The 23314-nt window shown below is 34.9% G+C and overlaps 1 protein-coding gene across 1 annotated transcript in view; it reads right to left on the bottom strand.

The window, feature by feature from the left end:
- Window positions 1-1926: 1926 nt before the first annotated feature.
- LRRC9 (leucine rich repeat containing 9) overlaps window positions 1927-23314 on the bottom strand; it is a gene marked incomplete at its 3' end in the record, with an annotated part of 95673 nt that continues 74285 nt past the window's right edge. The window contains exons 27-32 of the mRNA XM_081230274.1: window positions 15375-15592; window positions 13440-13508; window positions 8975-9115; window positions 4541-4685; window positions 2715-2883; window positions 1927-1966 (exon numbers count right to left, since the gene is read on the bottom strand). Coding sequence (XP_081086400.1) covers window positions 1927-1966; window positions 2715-2883; window positions 4541-4685; window positions 8975-9115; window positions 13440-13508; window positions 15375-15592 — 782 coding nt within the window. The remainder of the gene's footprint in view (window positions 1967-2714; window positions 2884-4540; window positions 4686-8974; window positions 9116-13439; window positions 13509-15374; window positions 15593-23314) is intronic.

Here is a 23314-nt window from a genome sequence, read left to right as displayed (position 1 = left end):
GGCATGTGGGATCTTCCCGGACCGGGGCTGAACCTGTGTCCCCTGCATCGGCAGGTGGACTCTCAACCACTGCACCACCAGGGAAGCCCTATACGTTTATTCTTCTTCTTAGTGTTTGTTGCTATTAAATTACGTATCACAAATTTACTTTCTAGAACAAATTCGAATTAAATTAAAATTTTATCATAAAAATATCTCAAATTGAACAATGTGTTCAAAAAAATCAAGTGATATCAAATATATTAGAAATGCATAGAAGAAAATAGAATAGAAGAAAATACATAGAAGAAATGGCTACAAGAAAAAAATGTCAAATGTTAAGTGGATGCTGGATAATAAGTTATGGTTTTCGTGCTTTATACTTTTCTGCTCTTGTAAATTTTTCTCCAGTGAAAACCTGTTACTTCATTTTTCCCATCCAGTTTATTATTTACAAAGACACTTTTTACTATAAAAGTAGCATATATTGAGCATTTCATTTATACATAATCATAAGAGAAAGAAAAGGCAAGTGATGTCAAGTTAGTAACAAATAGTGAAGAGCAGCTGCTTATCACAACACTGTAATGAAAACAGTTGTCAGAACTAAAGGGCAACAAAGACATCTTCTGGACATCTTAAGAACTGCATGGTTCCTTTTTAAACAAAGGATCTTATTTCTACCTTAGAGTAATAGTTGTTTAAAAACCACACATTAAGAAGGGTAAAATCAATCTGTATTAGGTTTGAAATTTTAAATATTACATCATTAAATTACAAACATACAGTATTTAAAGAAGACACAAAATTGTTGCATACATATTGGCATTAGTTTCCAAAATATCCTTAAAACTATTTCCAGATTATAAAATACAAATATTTTAGTAAAAATAATTTATTCTCATGTAAGGAACACATAAAATAATATGAAAATTACATGTAGCTTTGAACCACTACTTGAAAAATTTAAACAGAATACTTCATGAATCTTGGAGCCCATTGATAAAAAAATATGATTGGCAATTTAATCATTAATTTAAAGAACTGTGTTTAATAAATAATCAAATTCAAAACCACATTTGATTTGTGATTTGTCCTAGTACTATACAATGTAATTATCAATATTTTAGAAAACTTATTTCCAGTAAAATATAATTGAGTCCAAATTTTAAATGTGTCCACTTATTTTGAACATGGGTTTATTTAGCCTAAAACTCATTTGTAAAATTATATCACTATGGGCACATTCAATGAATTGTGTATATGAAATACTATTCTTTTATTCTTAGAGCATGAATGGCTGGTTGCACTCATAGCCACCTTCAGGAAGTACTATTGATGTCTGTGATTTCCATCTCTAAACAATTCTTAGGGTGGACTCAGTTTGAGGCTATTTTTTTTGAAATATAGTCCTAAAAAACTAATCTGTATTTCAACTAGCAAAACTCAACTTGCTTTAGTAATAGTTGTGTTTGGTAAGAAATGTGTGCTTTAGCTTTAGGTAAGCCTAAATGAACAGATACTCTACAAATGAAAGTATGCTTATTTCCTAAAATTACCTTTTCTTAGTATCTTTATATGAGAAGCCAAAATGAGATTTTACAACTAAATGCTTCCAATACCCCAGGACTAAACATTTGATTCTTTGAACTTTGTTTTATGTCACTTGTATCTTTTCAAATTGTTGTATGATATATTTCATGATTTTTCTAACATAGAAAATCAAATGAATAATTAAGATAACCATAAAGAAAGTTTAAGAAAGATGATATTAAATAAAATTCACCAAGGGTGATAGAGATTATCTTCATATGGAACTGAAGTGCTTCAGTAACATAAGTAACGTGATTATCTTATATTTTTTATTACCAACACTGTCTGCTAGTTTTTGCACAACTACTAAACAGAAATAGGTTTCTTGGTATATATTCATTTCTCTTTAGGCAGTTACATTCGATTTGATCTTGGAAGGTGTCTGCCAGGAATTCTGTCAGAAACAAAATATTTATGAGTCAAGTAATGGTGACAATTTCTTAATGGATCAGCTCACTTAAGGTAATTCTGCAGTAAATAATTTTTGTCTTTCATATGTGTACAATTTCAAAAAGACAACACAAGAGAGAATAATATCCTATTTTTGGCTATCTATAAATCAGGTTATCATGAGGATAAACCATTGATATCAAAATATGGTATCAGTATATTACACTCACTAAATATATTCTCAGTGGGACACGACTGATTATAGCAGGGAAGTCAGTACAGCAAGAACCAGGCTTAAGCTAGATCTGCTGCTAGGTCACTCTAATACATGCTCCCGAGATTGGCTACAAAGAAGCTAGAGGATAGGTATTAACTGGAAATCTGGGTGGACAGGTGTTGAGCAGCAGAGTGAATTCTTAATGAGAAGTAGCATGTTCTTAGGACTTCAGCTGGCCTCTAGGGCTAGGATCCAAACTGGAGGAAGGGCAACTGGGAATTACAAGAAGCTTGAAGAATTTACATAATTCTCAGCCTTTGTGATTTCAGAGTTGAACTTATCTGTTGTTCAAAATATAAGTGAACTGCTTTGCATATTCAGTGATTAGAAGTGACTTGGGAGAGAATACAATTAAAAGTAGTTCCCATAATAGTAGTTCCCAATTAATAGTTTCCTATTTCTATAGATGACAAGCAAATATGGGAAGTTTTTTTTTAATGATGACAAGTGATATTAAAACACAGAATAGCTTTACCTTCCCTCATCTTGGTTGCTCTGGTATATTTGTACACTTGGAGATGCCATATTCTGATGTGATAAAAGAGATGGAGAGAGATTTATCCCTCTGAGTTGCCAAAAAGCTATTTCTGCATGGATGCTCCGAGGATTACTTGTTAGAATCCCTGCATTCTTGTCTTTTTTGTCTGAAATTAGGAATTATGAAACAATGAAAAGCATTAATAATTAATAAGGTTTGGTTGTCCTTCAGTTGACTGTGTGCTATACATATTTCATAACATGAATTAAAAATTTTAAATAAAAATAAAAATTGGACTATATTTCTAGCACTTAATGCTGCTTAAATTTTTCTGAGCTAGTGGATCAATTTGATACCTTCTTGGTAATTTTTAAAAATATAAATATCCAGAGCTGTGTGCTATAATAAATGTATCGATAAAATGACCATACTTCTCAAAACAAAAATTGGGGCAACACAGTCAGAAAATAGGAAAGAAATAGGACTTTTCCAGAAAATCCTAAAAAAGTAGTTGCATAATGAATCTTAAAGAAAGATATCTGAGAAGAAAGTTATGGAAATGAATCCAGGGTTGAACTAATGCCCTCCCCCAAAGATATTGAAGACATTCCTGAAGATGACAGTGATGACACTGTACTATTAAGGAGGCTAATAACAATTTGGTATGTCTAGTTCTACTGATAGTTCTATCTACTGGACAAAAGCATTAAATTTCTCACTATGATTAAAATCTTGAAGCCATAAGTATGTAGAAGTATGAAAAATAAGTTAAACAAAAAATAACATCTTAGAGTAAATTATGTTGGATTTCTTTTAACTGAGTTTCCTTTAAAAATAATTGCATATTCTTAGTAGGCTTTTAGATCATTTTATTATTATTGTGATGTTCAGTTTTATTGTCTAACAGTAGTCTGAGGCAAAGTGGGATGTTAAAAAGAATGGAAGAGGTGAGCCCTCAGGGAAAGAGTAGCTACCCCCAATTTCACCAAAATGGTAGCCAGTGAAGATCTGGAATTAGAGAAAAGGCATGATCTAAGTCTGAATGAAAATGTATATAATAGAATGAAACATTTCCATGCCTTGTCCTTTTAATATACTCCCTTCCTTTAGAGAGCTACCTCTTGAAACACTTCCCTACTAATAGCTTCATGAATATATAAAATAATATTGTGGTTTGAAGGATGAAGTTTGATCTTCTTTCTGTAAGATACCCTTTGAACCCCAAGAGTCTGTTGTTACCAACATTTTTAAACCTCTGATTTCTACTTTTAGCAGGATGTACTACAGGTTTTAGTAGTCATTTGCTATGAAATACACAAAATGTAATAAAAGCTTTGAAAAGAAATGTCAAGAACAATTGTGCAAGTATCACAAAGTTCAAATTGCAAGCAAATGTGTAGTTACAACATATTAGTAGTTGAGTAGAACCAAAAAATACTATATAGGGCTTCCCTGGTGGCGCAGTGGTTGAGAGTCTGCCTGCCGATGCAGGGCACACGGGTTGGTGCCCCGGTCCGGGAAGATCCCACATGCCGCGGAGCGGCTGGGCCCGTGAGCCATGGCCGCTGAGCCTGCACGTCCGGAGCCTGTGCTCCGCGACGGGAGAGGCCCAATAGTGAGAGGCCCGCGTACCGCAAAAAAAAAAAAAATACTATAGATTCTTTGAACTCAGAATGGTCACATGAAACTTGAACAAACATTCAATTTTAGGAAATGTAAATGTAAAATATGCAATTTTAAGTAGTATTAGAAATCAAAGTGAGATTTTGTTTCAAATGAAGTGTTTTTGTTTTTTTACATTCACTCAGAAACTGTCAAAATACCTTCAACTTCAGGAGTTAAAGTGAAGTCAGATCCCAAGTAATGGCTAAATCCACCAGGCAGAATTACATTTGTTATCTTTATGGGAGGAGCTTTCACTTGGCCAAACGATCCACCATCCACAGGAGAGTTGGTAACAGGAATAAACTACATAATAAAAGAAAAGTTAAGAACGCCTTATCTCTAAAACTCAGATCAGTCGCCTTAGCCTTACCACAAGCCCCACCTGATAATCACCTTAAAATTTTTTAGGTCAGAAATTATATGCTTCCCTAAACTCAGAGTTTGTATGAGGCAAAAACTGTGAAACAGACAGATTTTTGGGCCCTTAACCCCCCTCATAACCTTATGTTCTGTTTTTTTCAGGCTGCATTGTACTCATTACAACAGTCTAGGGTGATGGCACCTCCCCATTCCAAAGAGTCTTAACAAGGTAAGTGTAGAATTAAGAAAATGAGAATTAAGCCTTTACCCCTTTGTGATATCTTTTCTTTTTTTCGGAACAGGAATTTCTAGGTGGTAAGAGTTGTATCTTCTACATCTTTGTGTTCCTCACATTACCTCACCAGGTGTCTTGCAGTTAATTAGTTTTTCAAAAACAAACAAGTAAATAAAATGAGGACTAAGAAAAGCATCTTATAACAATCACTTTTAATGAGTGTGCTAACTCTCTAAACAGTGTTTACATTTTATGTTAGTTGAGAATTATGTTAGGAGGCTTTTAAAAGATTTTCAGGAATCAGCAAATGGAGGAGAGAAGTATTTTAGGCTGGAGACTCTTGGTCTAGAAATTTATGCCTGCTCTGTCTTCAGTAAGACTGACCTTGTTTATACTTTAAAAAATATGAATTCTGAATATATGATTCAATTTATTTAGAGACACAGGCTTTTGCCATTTGTGTAAAATTACCCATTTCACTCATATTTCAGTAAATGTAACCAAAATGCAGCTTTGTAATGAGCACTAAGGTATCAGGCCTTTTACTAAAGCTGATCCCAAATTCCCTAATTCCTTCATGGGAGTTTCTTCCCATCATTAAACTAGAATATTGTCAAATTTTCTTCTGAAACCAGAACACCAAAATGTTCTGGTTTAAAGGACAACTTTAGATTTCATTTATTTCCTCTTTATTTGCTGTTAAAAAGAAAGAACAGCAGCAACTAAAACAAAGAAAAATACATTAGACTGAACTGATAAAACTTGAAAAGTATTCTGTTCTTGTGTCTTCTGAACAGCTAAATGAATAGCTCAATTTTTTTCTAGCCAGGAAAATAAAAATTATTATTGCATCTTAAAATAGATTTCTCTGAAATAAAGACTTCAAATACCCCCTTTATTTTACTAACCATATATAGATGAATTCTTTAAAACCCAATTTTTAAATAAAATATTTACATATAGAGTAAATGGAAAGATAATTAAATTCTTATGTACGGCACCGATTTGAATGGCAAGAATAGGTATCTAGAATCACTGAAGACAACATGGTAGTATAGAAGGGGAAAAAATCTTAGTTCACTATATGAGAAATAGAAAAGAATAGCCAACAAGCAAAACCTTTAGTGAAATAATCATCCATCACTGACTACAATTTGAGTTTATGTATTTTTTTTGCTATATGAAACTAATTAAAAAAATATATGGAAATTGGGATCTTTAAAGTTGCTCTAAGTGATTTCTTTATATGGAATTTAGTGAGTATTTATGAAGTTACATGGAATTTTTAAAATGTAGCCAACATTACCTTAAAATAGAATTTATAAAATATAATGTTACAATTTGTATAGGTCTCTCACTGGAGGCCTCACATATGTGGTATGATAGACAGAATAATGCCGCCCCCACAGGATGTCCACATCCTAATCTCTAAAACCTGTGAATGCTTTACGTGGCAAAATAAAGGACTTTACGGGCATAATTAAATTAAGGATTTTGAGATGGGGAGAATATCCTGGATTATCTAGGTGGGCCCAATACAATCACAAGGGTCCTTATAAGAGGGAGGCAGGGAGGGTCAGTGTGAGAGAAGATGTGATGATGGAAGCAGAGGTCAAAGTGATGCCATTGCTGGAAAAGGGCCATGAGCCAAGGAACGCAGATAGCCTCTAGAAGTTTGAAAGGCAAAGAACAAATTCTCTCCTAGAGCTTCCAGAAGGTATGCAGCCCTGCCGATACTTGTGATTTTAGCTCTGTAAGACTGATTTTTTGGACTTATGACCTCCAGAATTGTAAGATAATAAATTTGTGTTGTTTCAAGACACCAAATTTGAGGTAATTTGTTACAACAGCAATAAGAGACTAAAGTTTCCTTTAGTTTTCCACTTCTGGAAGCAAGAAGTGACTTGCACATGGAATATAAGAGAGAAAGGGAAAGGAGGTGTAAATCATTGAACTAAATTTTAATTATTCTCTTTTTAAAGACTAGAGACGGTGACAATAATTCGGTAGATGACATTAGATGGTGCTGTCTCTTAGTTATACAGATTAGTAGTTAAGGTTTTTTTCACAAAGCATAGTTTTTAGAAAAACATTTGTAAATATAACCCATAAATGAACCAATTTCCTCTGCCTAATCTAGATAATCTTTTTAACATTGTACAGCTCTAAGTTTCACAGGTCTCTATAGCTATTTTGACCCATAATAGAATCCCCTTGGTTAATTTTTAAAAGTCAGGGAATAATAAGAATTAGATCTATAATTCTTAAAAAAAAATTTAAAACATAAAAGTACATGTGCCCACACATCTTTTGATGAAGGGTCAAGGCCTTTTCTTTAAGAAAGAGTCCATTGACTGGTATTTTATCTGATTGATAAATCCACCCTTAAGGGTGGGTTTTTTTTTTTTTTTTTTTTTTGTGGTACGCAGGCCTCTCACTGTTGGGGCCTCTCCCGCTGTGGAGCACAGGCTCCAGACGCGCAGGCTCAGCGGCCATGGCTCACGGGCCCAGCCGCTCTGCGGCATGTGGGATCTTCCCAGACCGGGGCACGAACCCGTGTCCCCTGCATCAGCAGGCGGACTCTCAACCACTGCGCCACCAGGGAAGCCCCGACCCTTAAGGGTTTTACCTACAATTTCCAGTTTTGGTTTCATTAAAGTAGCAAGATTTCAACCACATGTGGAGAAAATTTGAACACAGGAAACTGTCTAGATTTAAAGAAATTTTCCCACATATTTGTCTGAATTTTTATAATTTTCTTCCTTATTTTGCAGGGTTTTTTCCTCCCAACCTAATTTGATATTATTTGTGTATGTGTAATCAATTATTTGTGATTTGTGTAATTGATCTTTTTCCAGACTTTACAGAGAATCCCATTTGGCTTTCATAGAAACATAGAAATAATAATTTAAAATTTGTACTTGTGTATCTGTTTATTTAAAATAAAAGTTACAAGTTTTTGAAAAAACACAGCCGACTCAATAAATATTTGAATCTATTGCTGAAGGCAAAAGTGAGCTTAGAGAGTAGCCTACTAGTATCAAACGTTCAGTGTGCTCTGGGAACTCGTTAGTTTGTTTTACAAAGGGAGTGGAGAGTGTTGGGTAAGCCAGTGAGATAAATGAAAGCATCTACAGTAGTCTTATCTCTTTCCTCTTCAATTTAAATTATAAAAGTTCACTGACTAATGCCCTTGCTCTCTGGCTTTCACTGACAGTAGAGGTTCACTTACATTCTCACTGCCCCACCTTAGTCCAGGTCTTCATAATCTCTCTCTTGGATTATTCTAAAAGCCTCTTAGCTGGTTTCTCTGCCTCCAGCTCCTTCTTCCTTAAACCTTGCAAAGGCACAGCTCTAATAGTATTACTTCTTTGTTCAAAAACCATGGCTTTTCTGTGTTAAATTTAGTCTTTTAAGATAGTTATGAAAAATCCTGGTGGTCAATGATAGAATTTCCAAATGATATGCTTTTGTGGCTTCTCTCTCTAACCTCTTCCCTATCATGCTCAGATACCCTACTAGGGTTCATAGGCAAAAGGCCCAATTATTCTGCCAATATACAAGAAAAGAGGCACACACCTCCCTTGTTAGATGAACTACAGTCCAGAGAGTCTGAGGTCATTATTCCTTCCTTCCCTTTCTATCTCCTAAGTGGAGAGAGTTTTATTGTTGGTCACTGTTTATAAGAGTGATACGTTACAGTTTCTTACCTTCTAGCATTATCTGACATATGGAGCAAGAGGCACACAGTTTAAAATAATTTGCTTTATGTCAAAGTATGTTTTTTGAATAAGGAGCTTTCCTAGCTTCTATGTGTATGTGCTGTATTCACCAGATCAAGCTGCTTTTGACAGTAATCACCAAATACATACTAAAATTATCTAGAAAAACATCATACATCAGGTTTAAACATTTAAGTAAAAACTCAAGACAGAATGTTCATCTACTAATAATTTATGTATTTAAAAAGAAAAAGTGTAAATAATAGAATTATTACCGAATTTTTCTTTTCTTGTGGTTCAGAGAAGTGAAATTCAGCTTTTGCCCTATCATCTGAATTCACAGGGATTCCATCTAACATCTGTAAGTTAGGCAGTCGAAATATAAGCACGTGGCGATGTAGCATTTTTCTACAAATCTGAATAAAGTTAAAAATAACAATTCATTCCTTATAAAAACTCTTTATTTCAAAGATTAACCTTTATAGAGAAGCATAGACAGCAGAGATGACAGGTAACAGCTAATTTGTAGTATTAAATGATATAAATACAAACTCCCTTTTTGAAAGATTTCTCAATTCCCTGTTATGCCAAATGAAGATGAGGAGTTTTGTTTTTTTTTTAAACAAGGCTACCACTTGGAGATTTAGTCTCTTTTTAGAGTATATGATATTGTTCATTAACTACAGGCAATCCCAACTCATGAATAGGATTATATTATAAAAGTTCACTTATAAGTAATTAGTTTGAAACTTGTATGATAATTTCCCATAGGCACTATGCAGTTTAATTCAATACACATCTATTGAACTGTATGATCCATCACTTCATAGTATTAACCTACTGTAAAAATACTTGCATATGTACGTAAGAAAGTGTGTAGAAAGTGTTAACATAGTAGGCTTGAGGCTGTTATCTTTAGAAGGATCTGTTTGCAAGAAGCTCTTGACAAGTGTTTGGTACTTGGATTTTGGAAGCTCTCCCACCATTCCTTAACTGATAAGGGTAGTTCACTATGCCTGGACTGCTTATACAAACAATAGGATTCATGTTCAACCTGCTCTCCTTCTGGGAGTCTGGAATTTTGGTATGTGATTGGCACAGGGTACCTACATGACCAGCTTCCAAAAAAACCCTTGAATGCTATTAAGTCTAATGGGATTTCCTGGGCAGAAATATAACACATTTGTTGCTACATTTTTGTTGGTGTGTGAAGAGTGCACGCTGTGTGATCCCCTCATGTGAGGGAAAGAGCGTAAGGAAGGCTGCACATGGATTCCTCCAGACTCTGCCCATGTGTTTTTCCTTCATCACCTGGCTGTGTATCCTCATTACATCACAGTAATAAATCTTAGCCATGAGTATAGCTATATGCTAAGTCCCTTGACTTTTAGCAAATCTTCTAGCAAATCTCTGAATATAGGGATGATCTGGGGTACTGACAACACAGAAGAAATATGCAGCACTGTTTGTGATAACAAAAGAAAGAAAGAAAGATTATCATCAGAAGGGAATAAACTATTTTTTTAAAATGTAGTAGATACATATACGTTAATGGAGAGAGATCTCTAAGCTGTAAATTGAGCTAAAAAAATGAGCACATTCAAGGCCACAAAGCCAGTTTCATAAAACCAAAGAATGTATAAATAGACTGTCTCTTCTGATTAAAATGTAATAACACTAGAAATAAATAATAAGATAACTAAAAATACCTAATAGGTTTGAAATTAACACACATACTCCTCAATAATTCACAGATTAAAGAAGAAATCTTTTGTAAAGTAGATTCTAAGATTTTTTTTTTGATGTGGACCATTTTTTAAAAAGTCTATTGAATTTGTTATAATATTGCTTCTGTTTCATGTTTTGGTTTTTTGGCTGCAAGGCATGTGGGATCCTAGCTCCTTGACCAGGGATCAAATCCACACCCGCTGCATTGGAGGGCAAAATCTTAACCACTGGACCACCAGGGAAGTCCCTGTAAAGTAGATTCTAAGAAATAGCAGGAAAAACACGACATATCAAAACTTTTAGGCTGTTGCTAAAGCAGTATTTTGTAACCTAAAATTTATTCATTTAGAAGAAATATTAAAAATTAATGAGCTAGGCATTCTACTCCAGAATATTTTTAAAAAGTAAATTCCAAGAAACTAAAGATAAAGGGTAGAAATTAATGAACAAAAAAGAAAAATTACACTTGATAAAACCAAAATATGGTTATTTGAAGAGATTAATATGATAGACAAACCTTTAGTAAGACTCATCAAGAATAAAAGAGAAAAAGCAAAAAAACCCAACAAATTTAGATATAAAAAAGGTGACAAAACACAAATATAGTAGAGATTTTTAAAATTCATGAAAGTATTATGATGGAAGTACATTTAAAATTTAGATAAAAGAACAATTTTATTGAAAAATATAAGATCTCAATATTGACTTTTGAATAAATAGAAATTCCTTCTTGCCTTTTTGTTAAGAACAAGTGTAGTATCTGTTCTTATCAGTTTAATAGAAAATAGCTAGATAATATATATCAATTAAAGAGTTTGAATAAGTAGTTTAAAATCTAACTTCAAAAAATATTAAGTTCACATGGTTTTAGAGACAGGATCTAATTATCCTTCAAGGAACACACAAGTCTTCTTTTATATAAATTAATTCATAGACTAGAAAAAGAAGGAGAACTCCCCAATTAATTTTATGAGGCAAGAACAGCCTTGATGAACTTGAGTAGTATAATAAAGTAAAATTACAGAATAATTTTACTTATTTCCATAGAGATATGCTACATGAAATTTTAGCAAATTGAATCCAATAAAGTATAAAAGATGATGAAGTAGTATTCATCCCAGGAATTTAAGGATGGTTTAGCACCAGAATCTATTAATGTAATTTGCATATTAACAGATTAAAGAGAAATACTATATTACCAATTAGTTAAAATCCAGTGTCCATTCCTGATAAAAACAAGTAGTAAACTGGAATTAGAAAGGAACTGCCTTAAAATGTTGAAGGTTATCTACCCATAACCTACAGCAAACATATTTAATAGTGACAATTTAGAAGCATTCTTTTGAGGTCAGTAACTATCATTGTGTCTATTCAGCACTGTACTAGAAGTCCTAGTCAGCATACTGACAGAAGTAAAGGAAATAAAACCATAAGGATTGGAAAGAAAGAGTCATTATTTGTAGATACTATGATTGTCTACAGAGAAAATCCAACAAAATTTACAATCCATTAGAATTTAAAAGAGAGTTCAGCAAGCTTCCTGGATAAAGAGTAATATGCAAAAATCAGAATTTCTATACTTTAGCAACAAACAACTAGAAAAATATAAAAAGATATTGTTTAAAACAGCTATTAAAACAACAGAATAAATCTTACCAAAGATGATTAAAACCTTTAGGAGAAAATCGCAGACCTTTATTGAAGGACATAAAATAAACACAGGGATATTTGTGTTTGTGAAAGAGAAGGCTGAATGCTATAAATATTAGGGGAGACTGCTTATTGTATTGCTTTCTTGGTGGAAATAGCTCTATGATGTGGCATTACTGGCTCTCTCAGTCCCTTCACTCCTTCACTCGGGGAAGTAGAGCGACTTAACTGATAAATCTGGGAAGATTTTTTTTTAAATAAATTTATTTATTTTATTTATTTATTTTTGACTGCATTGGGTCTTTGCTGCTGCACACGGGCTTTCTCTAGTTGTGGCGAGCGGGGGCTACCCTTCGTTGTGGTGCGCGGGCTTCTCATTGCAGTGGCTTCTCTTGTGGAAAACAGGTTCTAGGTGCGTGGGCTTCAGTACTTGTGGCTCATGGGCTTACTTGCTCTGCGGCATGTAGGATCTTCCTGGACCAGGGCTCGAACCTGTGTCCCCTGCATTGGCAGGTGGATTCTTAACCACTGCGCCACCAGGGAAGCCCCAATTTGGGAAGATTAAACTGGGTATGTTTAGCTCCTGTCTTTCCTCTTGAGAAGGAGCTTATTGCTGGGAGAATGCCTCTGCTCCTCCAGGAGAAGCTCTCCTCCCATGTGGAAAGGCCTCAGTGAAGTATTTCCTGCTACTGGGTCATCATGACTTACTTTTGGCATCTGTTAGCAGGCCCCTTTGGCTTTCTCACTAAGCTAAGCAAAATATTCTCAGCTCTCTATCTGCCACTGTCATATTTCTCAATTCGTTCAAATGTTAGGTGAGTAAGGATGCTACTTATTTGATCCCTTCAAAGACTCCGACGGGAAAGGTGGCAAATTTTTCCCAAAATTAATGTATAAATTCAGTGCAATTCCAATTAAAATATCAACAAGATTCTCATATAACTTGAGAAGCTGTTTACTGAAACTCATAGGAAGTGTAAAGGGTCAAGGATAGCCAAGACAGTGAAGAAAAAAAAAGAGAAGGTGGAAGACAAGGAAAATTAGAGGTGCTTACTCTACTCGACATCAAGACTTAACATAAAACTTTAGTGATTAACACAGTGTAATGTTATAGGGATTGACAAATAGGCCAATGAATACAAAGTAGAACCAAGAAGTAGACCCTCTTGTATATGACAATGACAGTTTATTTTGTAATCAGTTGGAAGAAGACACTAGTCAATAAATTGTGCTTGGATAACTGTTTATGCATATGGAAACAGATAAAATTAAATCTTTTCTCACATTATATAAAAATAAATTATATATAACTATAAATTATATTTAAAATAAATTAATAATTTAGAAAAATAACACACTCACTGGATTGCCATAAACTGTAAGCTCTCTGAGGGAAGAGATACCATCAAGTTTTTCCAGTTCTGCCATATCCTATTAAAAAATTAAGCAGTAAGTTATTATTTGGTTAGACCCAACATCTTTAAATATATGCTGATTTGAAGTAATTATATGTAAATGTTGGATTGCAACGAGTTCATGATTGAATCTTCTGAAGTGAGCTTGATTGACAATATTCTGTATTGTTGATTAAAGACAGATCTGTGTACTATTGACTCCAAATACATGACTGGGTAAAGATGACATGCTAACATGGGAAATAGGCCATACAGCAGCCCTTACTAAGAAAGACTATATTTTTTTCAGAAGACTTATGATCTATTCTAAAACTCAGATTATATTTGGTTAATTCCCAAGAGGATTGACCTAGATGTGTAGAAAAGGAGGTGAATCTAGTCTAAACAACTTCAAAGGTGCATATCAAACACAACCTTAACCATGAAGGAGCATGTCATATTGAATGGACTTAATACTGATATGTCTGATGTTAATGTATATAGTTGAAAAACTATCTCTCTAGTTGAATGACTTGCCTTTGATACTGGATGGGATTATTTATTATTATCTATTTAACATTGGTGAAAGTTTGCAAATATATTTAGTTTCTGCAAAGTTATTTCTAAAATGCTATTGCTGACAAAATTTAGGCAACAAGATCAGCTTCAGGTTGTTGCTAGTTCATAGTAATAAAACAAAGTTATTGATATGCTCCTCTTCTTATTTGGGATGACTAGTGGGTTTAGCCAATTCATTTAGTAACTATAAAAATTTTTAGACCTATTTTAGATCACTTGGAAGTGGAATTTGAGAAGCCACAGGAATGCCCCAGACCCTGTGTATCCTTGAAATTATTAGTAAAGCTTGATACTGGGTAAGGTCTCAGATTCATATAAGTTGATTTGACATATTCTTTGTGTTAGCTCAGTTGCTATCACTGGAAAGAGTTCCTATAGGATAGCAATTATTCTAATTTAGATTTCTTCTGGATAAAGCTTTGGAAGAACCATTGCCAGTTTTGGCAGGCTTTTTCTCAGATGAATGTTGTTTGACCCTTGATGTGTGAGTTGTATGTAATTTTCTCTGTATATATATTTCCTAGTTGCTGTGTAGAAAGGGGGACTGCTCATGATTTCCTTGTAGCCTTGAACAGGCTTTTATATCACTCCAGAAAAGACTTCCTGAACTCCAGCAAGAAGAGCCACTAACAAATATTGATCATGTATCTACTATGGACCAGACGCTTTGCTATATACTAATACAAATGTGGGCAAGAAAGACTGGTCCCTGCCCTTGCAGGGCAGTATACAGCTCAGTTTGTCTTCAAGATTGTCTTAGAGGTATGGGCAGAAATATCAAAATTGGTAAAAGGAGGGCTAACCGATCATCAGCAAAACCCTGAGAGAAATGTTAGGAGAAATACCTTCAACCCTCTTATCTGCATACTACCTCAGAAGAGAGTTTGGGCAGGCTCAGTTGGGGCAGTGGCCTAATGGAAATTGGCTGAATTATGAGCAGGTGAAACAAATGCAGGATGCTAGCTTAGGAAGCCTTGAGTGGGGAAAGATGGATTATTAAAGCCAAGTCGAAGTCCATTATCAGGAGTTGATTCAAATGTCAGGTAGACCAAGTACATATGTTAAGTTTAAAGGGGAAGAGGGCATTTGAGATTGAGATGCACAAATAGCTTGGACCAAGAGAAGTCAGGAACAAAAAATATCTCTTAGAGGATCTGCAGGTAGATGCATGTGGGTTGGTTGGGTTTTTAAGTCTAGCAGCAGGGTGAGCATTTCTGCATCCCATATAAATGATAAATAACACACTAGCAAAATTTTCATTGGTGTGCTTGGAAGCTTTATATTCAAAGGAGTTAAGTCTTGTAAATCTCATAAATAATGTTACCTGGATTTTATTATATCCTAGGAAGAGTTTCTCTAGTTTTACCAAAGGTTGTAATTTGCTCAGCTCTCGTAGTCTGTTTTCCTCTAGGTGAAGTGCCAACAGAGAGCTTGGTTTGGCAAAGGCACTATCATTAAAGGCTCTGATGCGGTTATGGTCCACTACCAATTCCTGAAGGACTTCTAAGTTGTCAAGCCCTTCAACTTGACTGATTTCATTACCTGAAAAAGATAACTCATGATATGTCAAGTGAGCCCAAACTGAATAAAAGTTATCTATCTTCATTTAAATATTTTTTATCAAATGATTCTTTAAGAAGTGAAGTATTAAAAAGAACATATTTCCAAGGAGAAACAGAAATGTAGTTTACAGGAAGGTACCATCATCATCAAATAATATTTGGCAAAATTTCTCCTTTAAGATATGATGTACAAAATGTACTGAATTGACCCAATCTGTCTGTTCAACAGTTAAGTGCTAAAATAGTTGATACTGATAAAAGTAGATGTATGAAAGTGCTGCAGAAGATATGCTTCCTATCTCATACAGCTCAATAACAAAAAAACAACCCAATCAAAAAATGGGCAGAGGACCTAAATAGACATTTCTCCAAAGAAGACATACAGATGGCTGAAGCATATGAAAAGATGCTCAACATTGCTAATTATTAGAGAAATGCAAATCAAAACTACAATGAGGTACCACCTCACACTGGTCAGAATGGCGGTCATTAAAAAGCCTATAGACACTTAGGTTGCTTCTATGTCCTGGCTATTATAAATAGTGCTGCAATGAACATTGTGGTACATGACTCTTTTTGAGTTATGGTTTTCTCAGGGTATATGCCCAGTAGTGGGATTGCTGGGTCGTATGGTAGTTCTATTTTTAGTTTTTCAAGGAACCTCCATACTGTTCTCCATAGTGGCTGTATCAATTTACATTCCCATCAGATGAATGGATAAAGAAGATATGGCACATATATACAATGGAATATCACTCAGCCATAAAAAGAAATGAAATTGAGTTATTTGTAGTGAGGTGGGTGGACCTAGAATCTTTCATACAGAGTGAAGTAAGTCAGAAAGAGAAAAACAATTACAGTATGCTCACACATATATATGGAATCTAAAAAAAATGGTTCTGAAGATCCTAGGGGCAGGACAGGAATAAAGATGCAGACGTAGAGAGTGGACTTAACGACTTGGGGAGGGGGAAGCGTAAGCTGGGATGAAGTGAGAGAGTGGTATGGACATATATACACTACCAACTGTAAAATAGATAGCTAGTGGGAAGCAGCCGCATAGCACAGGGAGATCAGCTCGGTGCTTTGTGACCACCTAGGGGGTGGATAGGAAGGGTGGGAGGGAGACGCAAGAGGGAGGAGATATGGGGATATATGTATACATATAGCTGATTCACTTTGTTATACAGCAGCAACTAACACAACAATGTAAAGCAATTATACTCCAATAAAGATGTTTAAAAAAAGTCTATAAATAATAGATGCTAGAAAGGTTGCAGAGAAAAAGGAACCCTCCTACACTGTTGGTGGGAATGTAAATTGGTGCAGCCACTATGCAAAACAATATGGAGGTGCCTGAAAAAGCTAAAAATAGAGATGCCATATGATCCAGCAATCCCACTCCTGGGCATATATCTGGAGAAAACCATAATTCAAAAAGATGCATGCACCCCAATGTTCATTGCAGCACTATTTACAATATCCAAGACATGGAAGCAACCTAAATGTCCATCAACAGATGAATGGATAAAGAAGATATGGTACATAGATACAATGGAATGTTACTCAGCCATGAAAAAGAATGAGATAATGCCATTTGCAGCTACACGGATGGACCTAGAGATTATCATACTAACTGAAGTAAGTCAGAAAGAGAAAGACAAATACCATATTATATCACTTAAATGTGGAATCTAAAATATGACACAAATGAACCCATCCACAAAACAGAAACAGACTCACAGACATAGAGAACAGACTGTGGTTGCCAAGAGGGAGAGGGGGTGGGGGAAATAGGTACTGGAGTTTGGGACTAGCAGATGCAAACTATTATATATAGAATGGATAAACAACAAGAGCCTACTGTGTAGCACAGGGAACTATATTCAATATCCTGTAATAAGTCATAATGGAAAAGAATATGAAAAAGACTATATATATATGTATAACTGAATCACTTTGATGTACACCAGGAACTAACACAGCATTGTAAATCAACTATAATTTAATTTTAAAAACAAACAAACAAAAACAACTTTAAAAAAAAGACCAAAATGCACCAGGAAGTAGTTAGAAAAGCAAAAAAAAAAAAAGATACACTTCCTGAGTATACTGGGTTATTCTAATAGGTATTCAAATAGGTATATCTAATTATTTATTAAAATAAACTAATTTGTTGTCATGTTAGGTTGGAAGAATATACCTTAATTATGCTGTTATTTCTTTCTCAACATATTTTTGCCCTGCAACTACATTAAAAAATTAAGAATTTATTACATTCATTAAAACCGCAATCCTTTCTTTATAACCTATGATTTCTCTCAGCTGTAGCAATCAATAGTTTTATACGTATGAATGATAACTTATATAAGAAGAGAACCCTTGAGTTGACCAAATGCTTTTATGTGTGTTTTCTATTAGATTCTTAAAATAGGACAGGGAAAATTTTATCCTTTTTTAATGATCAGAAAACTGAGGGTCAGAGAAACTGTCTTGCTCGATGACATAAAAGTGGCAATACCAGGCCTACCCTAGACCTTTTACAATGCTGCTTCTGTGCCATTCTATCTTTCATCCATTATTTATCCTCTTTGTTACTGGACTGAATTGTGTCCCCCCCAATTAATATGTGGAAGTCTTAACCCCTAGCCCCTCAGAACATTGCTGTATTTCAGTCTTTAAAGAGGTAACTAACGTTAAATGAGGTCATTGGGTGATCACTAATCCAATATCACTAGTGTCCTTATGTGAAGAGGAGATTAGGACACAGAGGGAAGGCCATGTGAAGATACAGAGTACAACTATAAGCCAAGAAGAGAGGCCCTCAGAAGTGACCAACCCTGCTGATATCTTGATCTTGGACTTCTGGCCTCCAGAACTGTGAGGAAATAAATTCTTGTTTAAGCCACCCAGGCTGTGGTACTTTGTTATTGCAGTCCTAGCAAACTAATATATTACTGAACATGTGATCCCACTTTCTTGGAGTTCTTCTCTTTGTAATTTAACATATTTAATTGAACTTAAGACGCCAACAATTGTTAAGATATATCAATATTTTATGTATACTAAGAAAGGAAAAAAACATGGCTAGATAAACTATGTTATGCCATCAATTAAGATACAACCTGATTTCAAGACATGTTAAAATATAAAAAGTAGGTGTCTCAGAATTGATGAAATATGAGAAAGTTACCTTATTTTGTTTTATTCCTTAGAGAAATTGATAACATCATGACCTTCAATAAAATTGCAGAATTAAATCACACTTTGAAACATTACCAGTGCCTTACTTAAGAATGAAAAAAAGACTGTTCAAGTCAGACTGAGAAAAATGACTCAGTTGTGTTAATATATTACTTTCATGAAATTATGTATTTGGACGGTCACTTTTAATAAAGTGCAGTGGTATAAAAATCACGTGAAATAGCTTTAAGTGCTGAATAATGTCTACAGTAGCATATTTTTGGCTATTTTTCGTTTTAGAATGCTCACTAAACATATTTAAGAGAGAAAACTCCAAAACAACAGTGCTAAATGTGATTTCAGGGATCTTATATTTAACTAGCAGAATTTGCCATTGTTAGACAACTCCCACTTATTTATTTACTTTTAAATCTTTTAAAATTTTACTTATGAGATATTATTTATTTCCTTCTTAACAGTTCATTTTTTCTTTAATATCTTTATTGGAGTATAATTGCTTTACAATATTGTGTTAGTTGCAGCTGTATAACAAAGTGAATCAGATATATGTATACATATATCCCCATATCCCCTCCCTCTTGCAACTCCCTCCCACCCTCCTTATCCCACCCCTCTAAGTGGTCACAAAGCACCAAGCTGATCACCCTGTGTGATGCAGCTGCTTCCCACTAGCTAGCTATTTTACATTTGGTAGTGTATATATGTCAGTGCTACTCTCTAACTTGGTCCCAGCTTACCCTTCCCCCTCCCCACGTCCTCAAGTCCATTCTCTACATCTGCGTCATCTACATCTTTATTCCTGTCCTGCCCCTATGTTCATCAGAACCATTTTTTCTTTTTTTTTTTTAGATTCCATATTTATGTGTTAGCATACGGTATTAGCTTTTCTCTTTCTGACTTACTACACTCTGTATGACAGAGTCTAGGTCCACCCACCTCACTACAAAAGCCCAATTTTGTTTCCTTTTATGGCTGAGTAATAGTCCATTGTATATATGTGCCACATCTTCTTTATCCATTCATCTGTTGATGGATACTTAGGTTACTTCCATGTTCTGGCTATTGTAAATGTGTTGCAATGAACATTCTGGTACATGACTCTTTCTGAATTGTGGTTTTCTAGGGTATATGCCCATAGTGGGATTGCTGGGTCATATGGTAGCTCTATTTTTAGTTTTTTAAGGAACCTCCATACTGTTCTCCATAGTGGCTGTATCAATTTACATTCCCACGAACAGTGCAAAACGGTTCCCTTTTCTCCACACGCTCTCCAGCATTTATTGTTTGTAGGTTTTTTGATGATGGCCATTCTGAACGGTGTGAGGTGATACCTCATTGTAGTTTTTTTTTTTTTTTTTTTTTTTTTTTTTGCGGTACGCAGGCCTCTCATCTCTGTGGCCTCTCCCGTTGTGGAGCACAGGCTCCGGACACGCAGGCTCAGCGGCCATGGCTCACGGGCCCAGCCGCTCCGTGGCATGTGGGATCCTCCCACACCGGGGCACGAACCCGTGCCTCCTGCATCAGCAGGCAGACTCGCAACCACTGCGCCACCAGGGGAGCCCCTCATTGTATTTTTGATTTGTATTTCTCTAATGATTAGTGATGGTGAGCATGCTTTCATGTGTTTGTTGGCAATCTGTATATCTTCTTTGGAGAAATGTCTATTTAGATCTTCTGCCCATTTTTGGATTGGGTTGTTTGTTCTTTTGATATTGAGCTGCATGAGCTGTTTATATATTTTGGAGATTAATCCTTTGTCCCTTGATTCGTTTGCAGATATTTTCTCCCATTCTGAGGGTTGTCTTTTCGTCTTGTGTATGGTTTCCTTTGCTGTGCAAAAGCTTTTAAGTTTCATTAGGTCCCATTTGTTTATTTTTGTTTTTATTTCAAAACAAAAAGGGTGGGTCAAAAAGGATCATGCTGTGGTTTATGTCAAAGAGTGTTCTTCCTATGATTTCCTCTAAGAGTTTTATAGTGTCTAGCCTTACATTTAGGTCTCTAATCCATTTTGATTTTATTTTTGTGTATGGTGTTAGGAAGTGTTCTAATTTCATTCTTTTACTTATAGCTGTCCAGTTTTCCCAGCACCACTTATTGAACAGGCTGTCTTTTCTGCATTGTATATTCTTGCCTCCTTTATCAAAGATAAGGTGACCATATGTGCATGGGTTTATCTCTGGGCTTTCTATCCTGTTCCATTGATCTATATTTCTGTTTTTGTGCCAGTACCATACTGTCTTGATTACTGTAGCTTTGTAGTATAGGCTGAAGTCAAGGAGCCTGATTCCTCCAGATCCATTTTTCTTTTTCAAGATTGCCTTGGTTATTTGGGGTCTTTCCACACAAATTGTGAAATTTTTTGTTCTAGTATTATGAAAAATGCCCTTGGTAGTTTGATAGGGATTGCAATGAATCTGTAAATAGCTTTGAGTAGTATAGTCATTTTCACAATGTTGATTCTTCCAATCCAAAACATGGTATATCTCTCCATCTGTTGATATCATCTTTAATATCTTTCATCAGTGTCTTATACTTTTCTGCATACAGGTCTTTTGTCTCCTTAGGTAGGTTTATTCCTAGGCATTTTATTCTTTTTGTTGCAATGGTAAATGGGAGTGTTTCCTTAATTTCTCTTTCAGATTTTTCAACATTAGTGTATAGGAATGCAAGACATTTCTGTGCATTAATTTTGTATGCTGCTACTTAACCAGATTCACTGATTAGCTTTACTAGTTTTCTGGTAGCATCTTTAGGATTCTCTATGTAAAGTATCATGTCATCTGCAAACAGTGCCAGCTTTACTTCTTCTTTTCTGATTTGGATTCCTTTTATTTCTTTTTCTTCTCTAATTGCTGTGGCTAAAACTTCCAAAGCTATGTTGAATAATAGTGGTGAGAGTGGGATCCTTGTCTTGTTCCTGATTTTAGAGGAAATGGTTTCAGTTTTTCACCATTGATAATGATGTTGGTTGTGGGTTTGTCATATATGGCCTTTATTATGTTGAGGCAAGTTCCCTCTATGCCTACTTTCTGGAGAGTTTTTTATCATAAATGCGTGTTGAATATTGTTGAAAGCTTTTTCTACAGCTATGGAGATGATCATATGGTTTTTATCCTTCAGTTTGTTAATATGGGGTATCACATTGATTGATTTGCATATATTGAAGAATCCTTGCATCCCTGGGATACACCCCCACTTGGTCATGGTGTATGATCCTTTTAATGTGCTGTTGGATTCTGTTTGCTAGTATTTTGTTGAGGATTTTTGCATCTATGTTCATGAGTAACATTGGTCTTTAGTTTTCTTTTTTGTGACATCTTTGGTTTTGGCATCAGGGTGGTGGTGGCCTTGTAGAATGAGTTTGGGAGTGTTCCTCCCTCTGCTATATTTTGGAAGAGTTTGAGAAGGATAGGTGTTAGCTTTTCTCCAAAAGTTTGATAGAATTCGCCTGTGAAGCAATCTGGTCCTGAACTTTATGTTTGTTGGAAGATTTATAATCACACTTTCAATTTCAGTGCTTGTGGTTGGTCTGCTTATATTTTCTATTTCTTCCTGGTTCAGTCTCAGAAGGTTGTGCTTTTCTAAGAATTTGTCCCTTTCTTCCAGGTTATCCATTTTTTTGGCATACAGTTGCATGTAGTAATCCCTCATGATTCTTTGTATTTCTGTAGTGTCAGTTGTTACTTCTCCTTTTTCATTTCTAATTCTGTTGATTTGAGTCTTCTCCCTTTTTTTCTTGAAAAGTCTGGCTAATGGTTGATCAATTCAGTTTATCTTCTCAAAGAACCAGCTTTTAGTTTTATTGTTCTTTGCTATTGTGTCCTTCACTTCTTTTTCATTCATTTCTGACCTTATCTTTATGATTTCTTTCCTTCTGCTAAGTTTGGGGGTTTTCTGTTCTTCTTCCTCTAATTGCTTTAGGTGTAAGGTTAGGTTGTTTATTTGAGATTTTTCTTGTTTCTTGATGTAGGATTGTATTGCTATAAACTTCCCTCTTAGACCTGCTTTTGATGCATCCCATAGGTTTTGGGTTGTTGTGTTTTCATTGCCATTTGTTTCTAGGTATTTTTTGATTTCCTCTTTGATTTCTTCAGTGATCTCTTCGTTATTTGGTAACATATTGTTTAGCCTCCATGTGTTTGTATTTTTAACATTTTCTTTCCTATAATTGATATCTAGTCTCATAGCATTGTGGTTGGAAAAGATACTTGATACGATTTCAATTTTCTTAAATTTACCAAGGCTTGATTTGTGGCCCAAGATATGATCTATCCTGGAGAATGTTCCATGAGCACTTGAGAAGAAAGTGTATTCAGTCATTTTTGGATGGAATGTCCTATAAATATCAATTAAGTCCATCTTGTTTAATGTATCATTTAAAGCTTGTGTTTCCTTATTTATTTTCATTTTGGATGATCTGTCCATTGGTGAAAGTGTGGTGTTAAAGTCCCCTACTATGATTTTGTTACTGTCGATTTCCCCTTTTATGGCTGTTAGC

The sequence above is a fragment of the Mesoplodon bidens genome, assembly GCF_964165515.1.
Source record: "Mesoplodon bidens genome assembly, chromosome: 3".
NCBI lineage: Eukaryota > Metazoa > Chordata > Mammalia > Artiodactyla > Ziphiidae > Mesoplodon > Mesoplodon bidens.
This window is presented reverse-complemented; position numbering and strand designations above follow the sequence as displayed.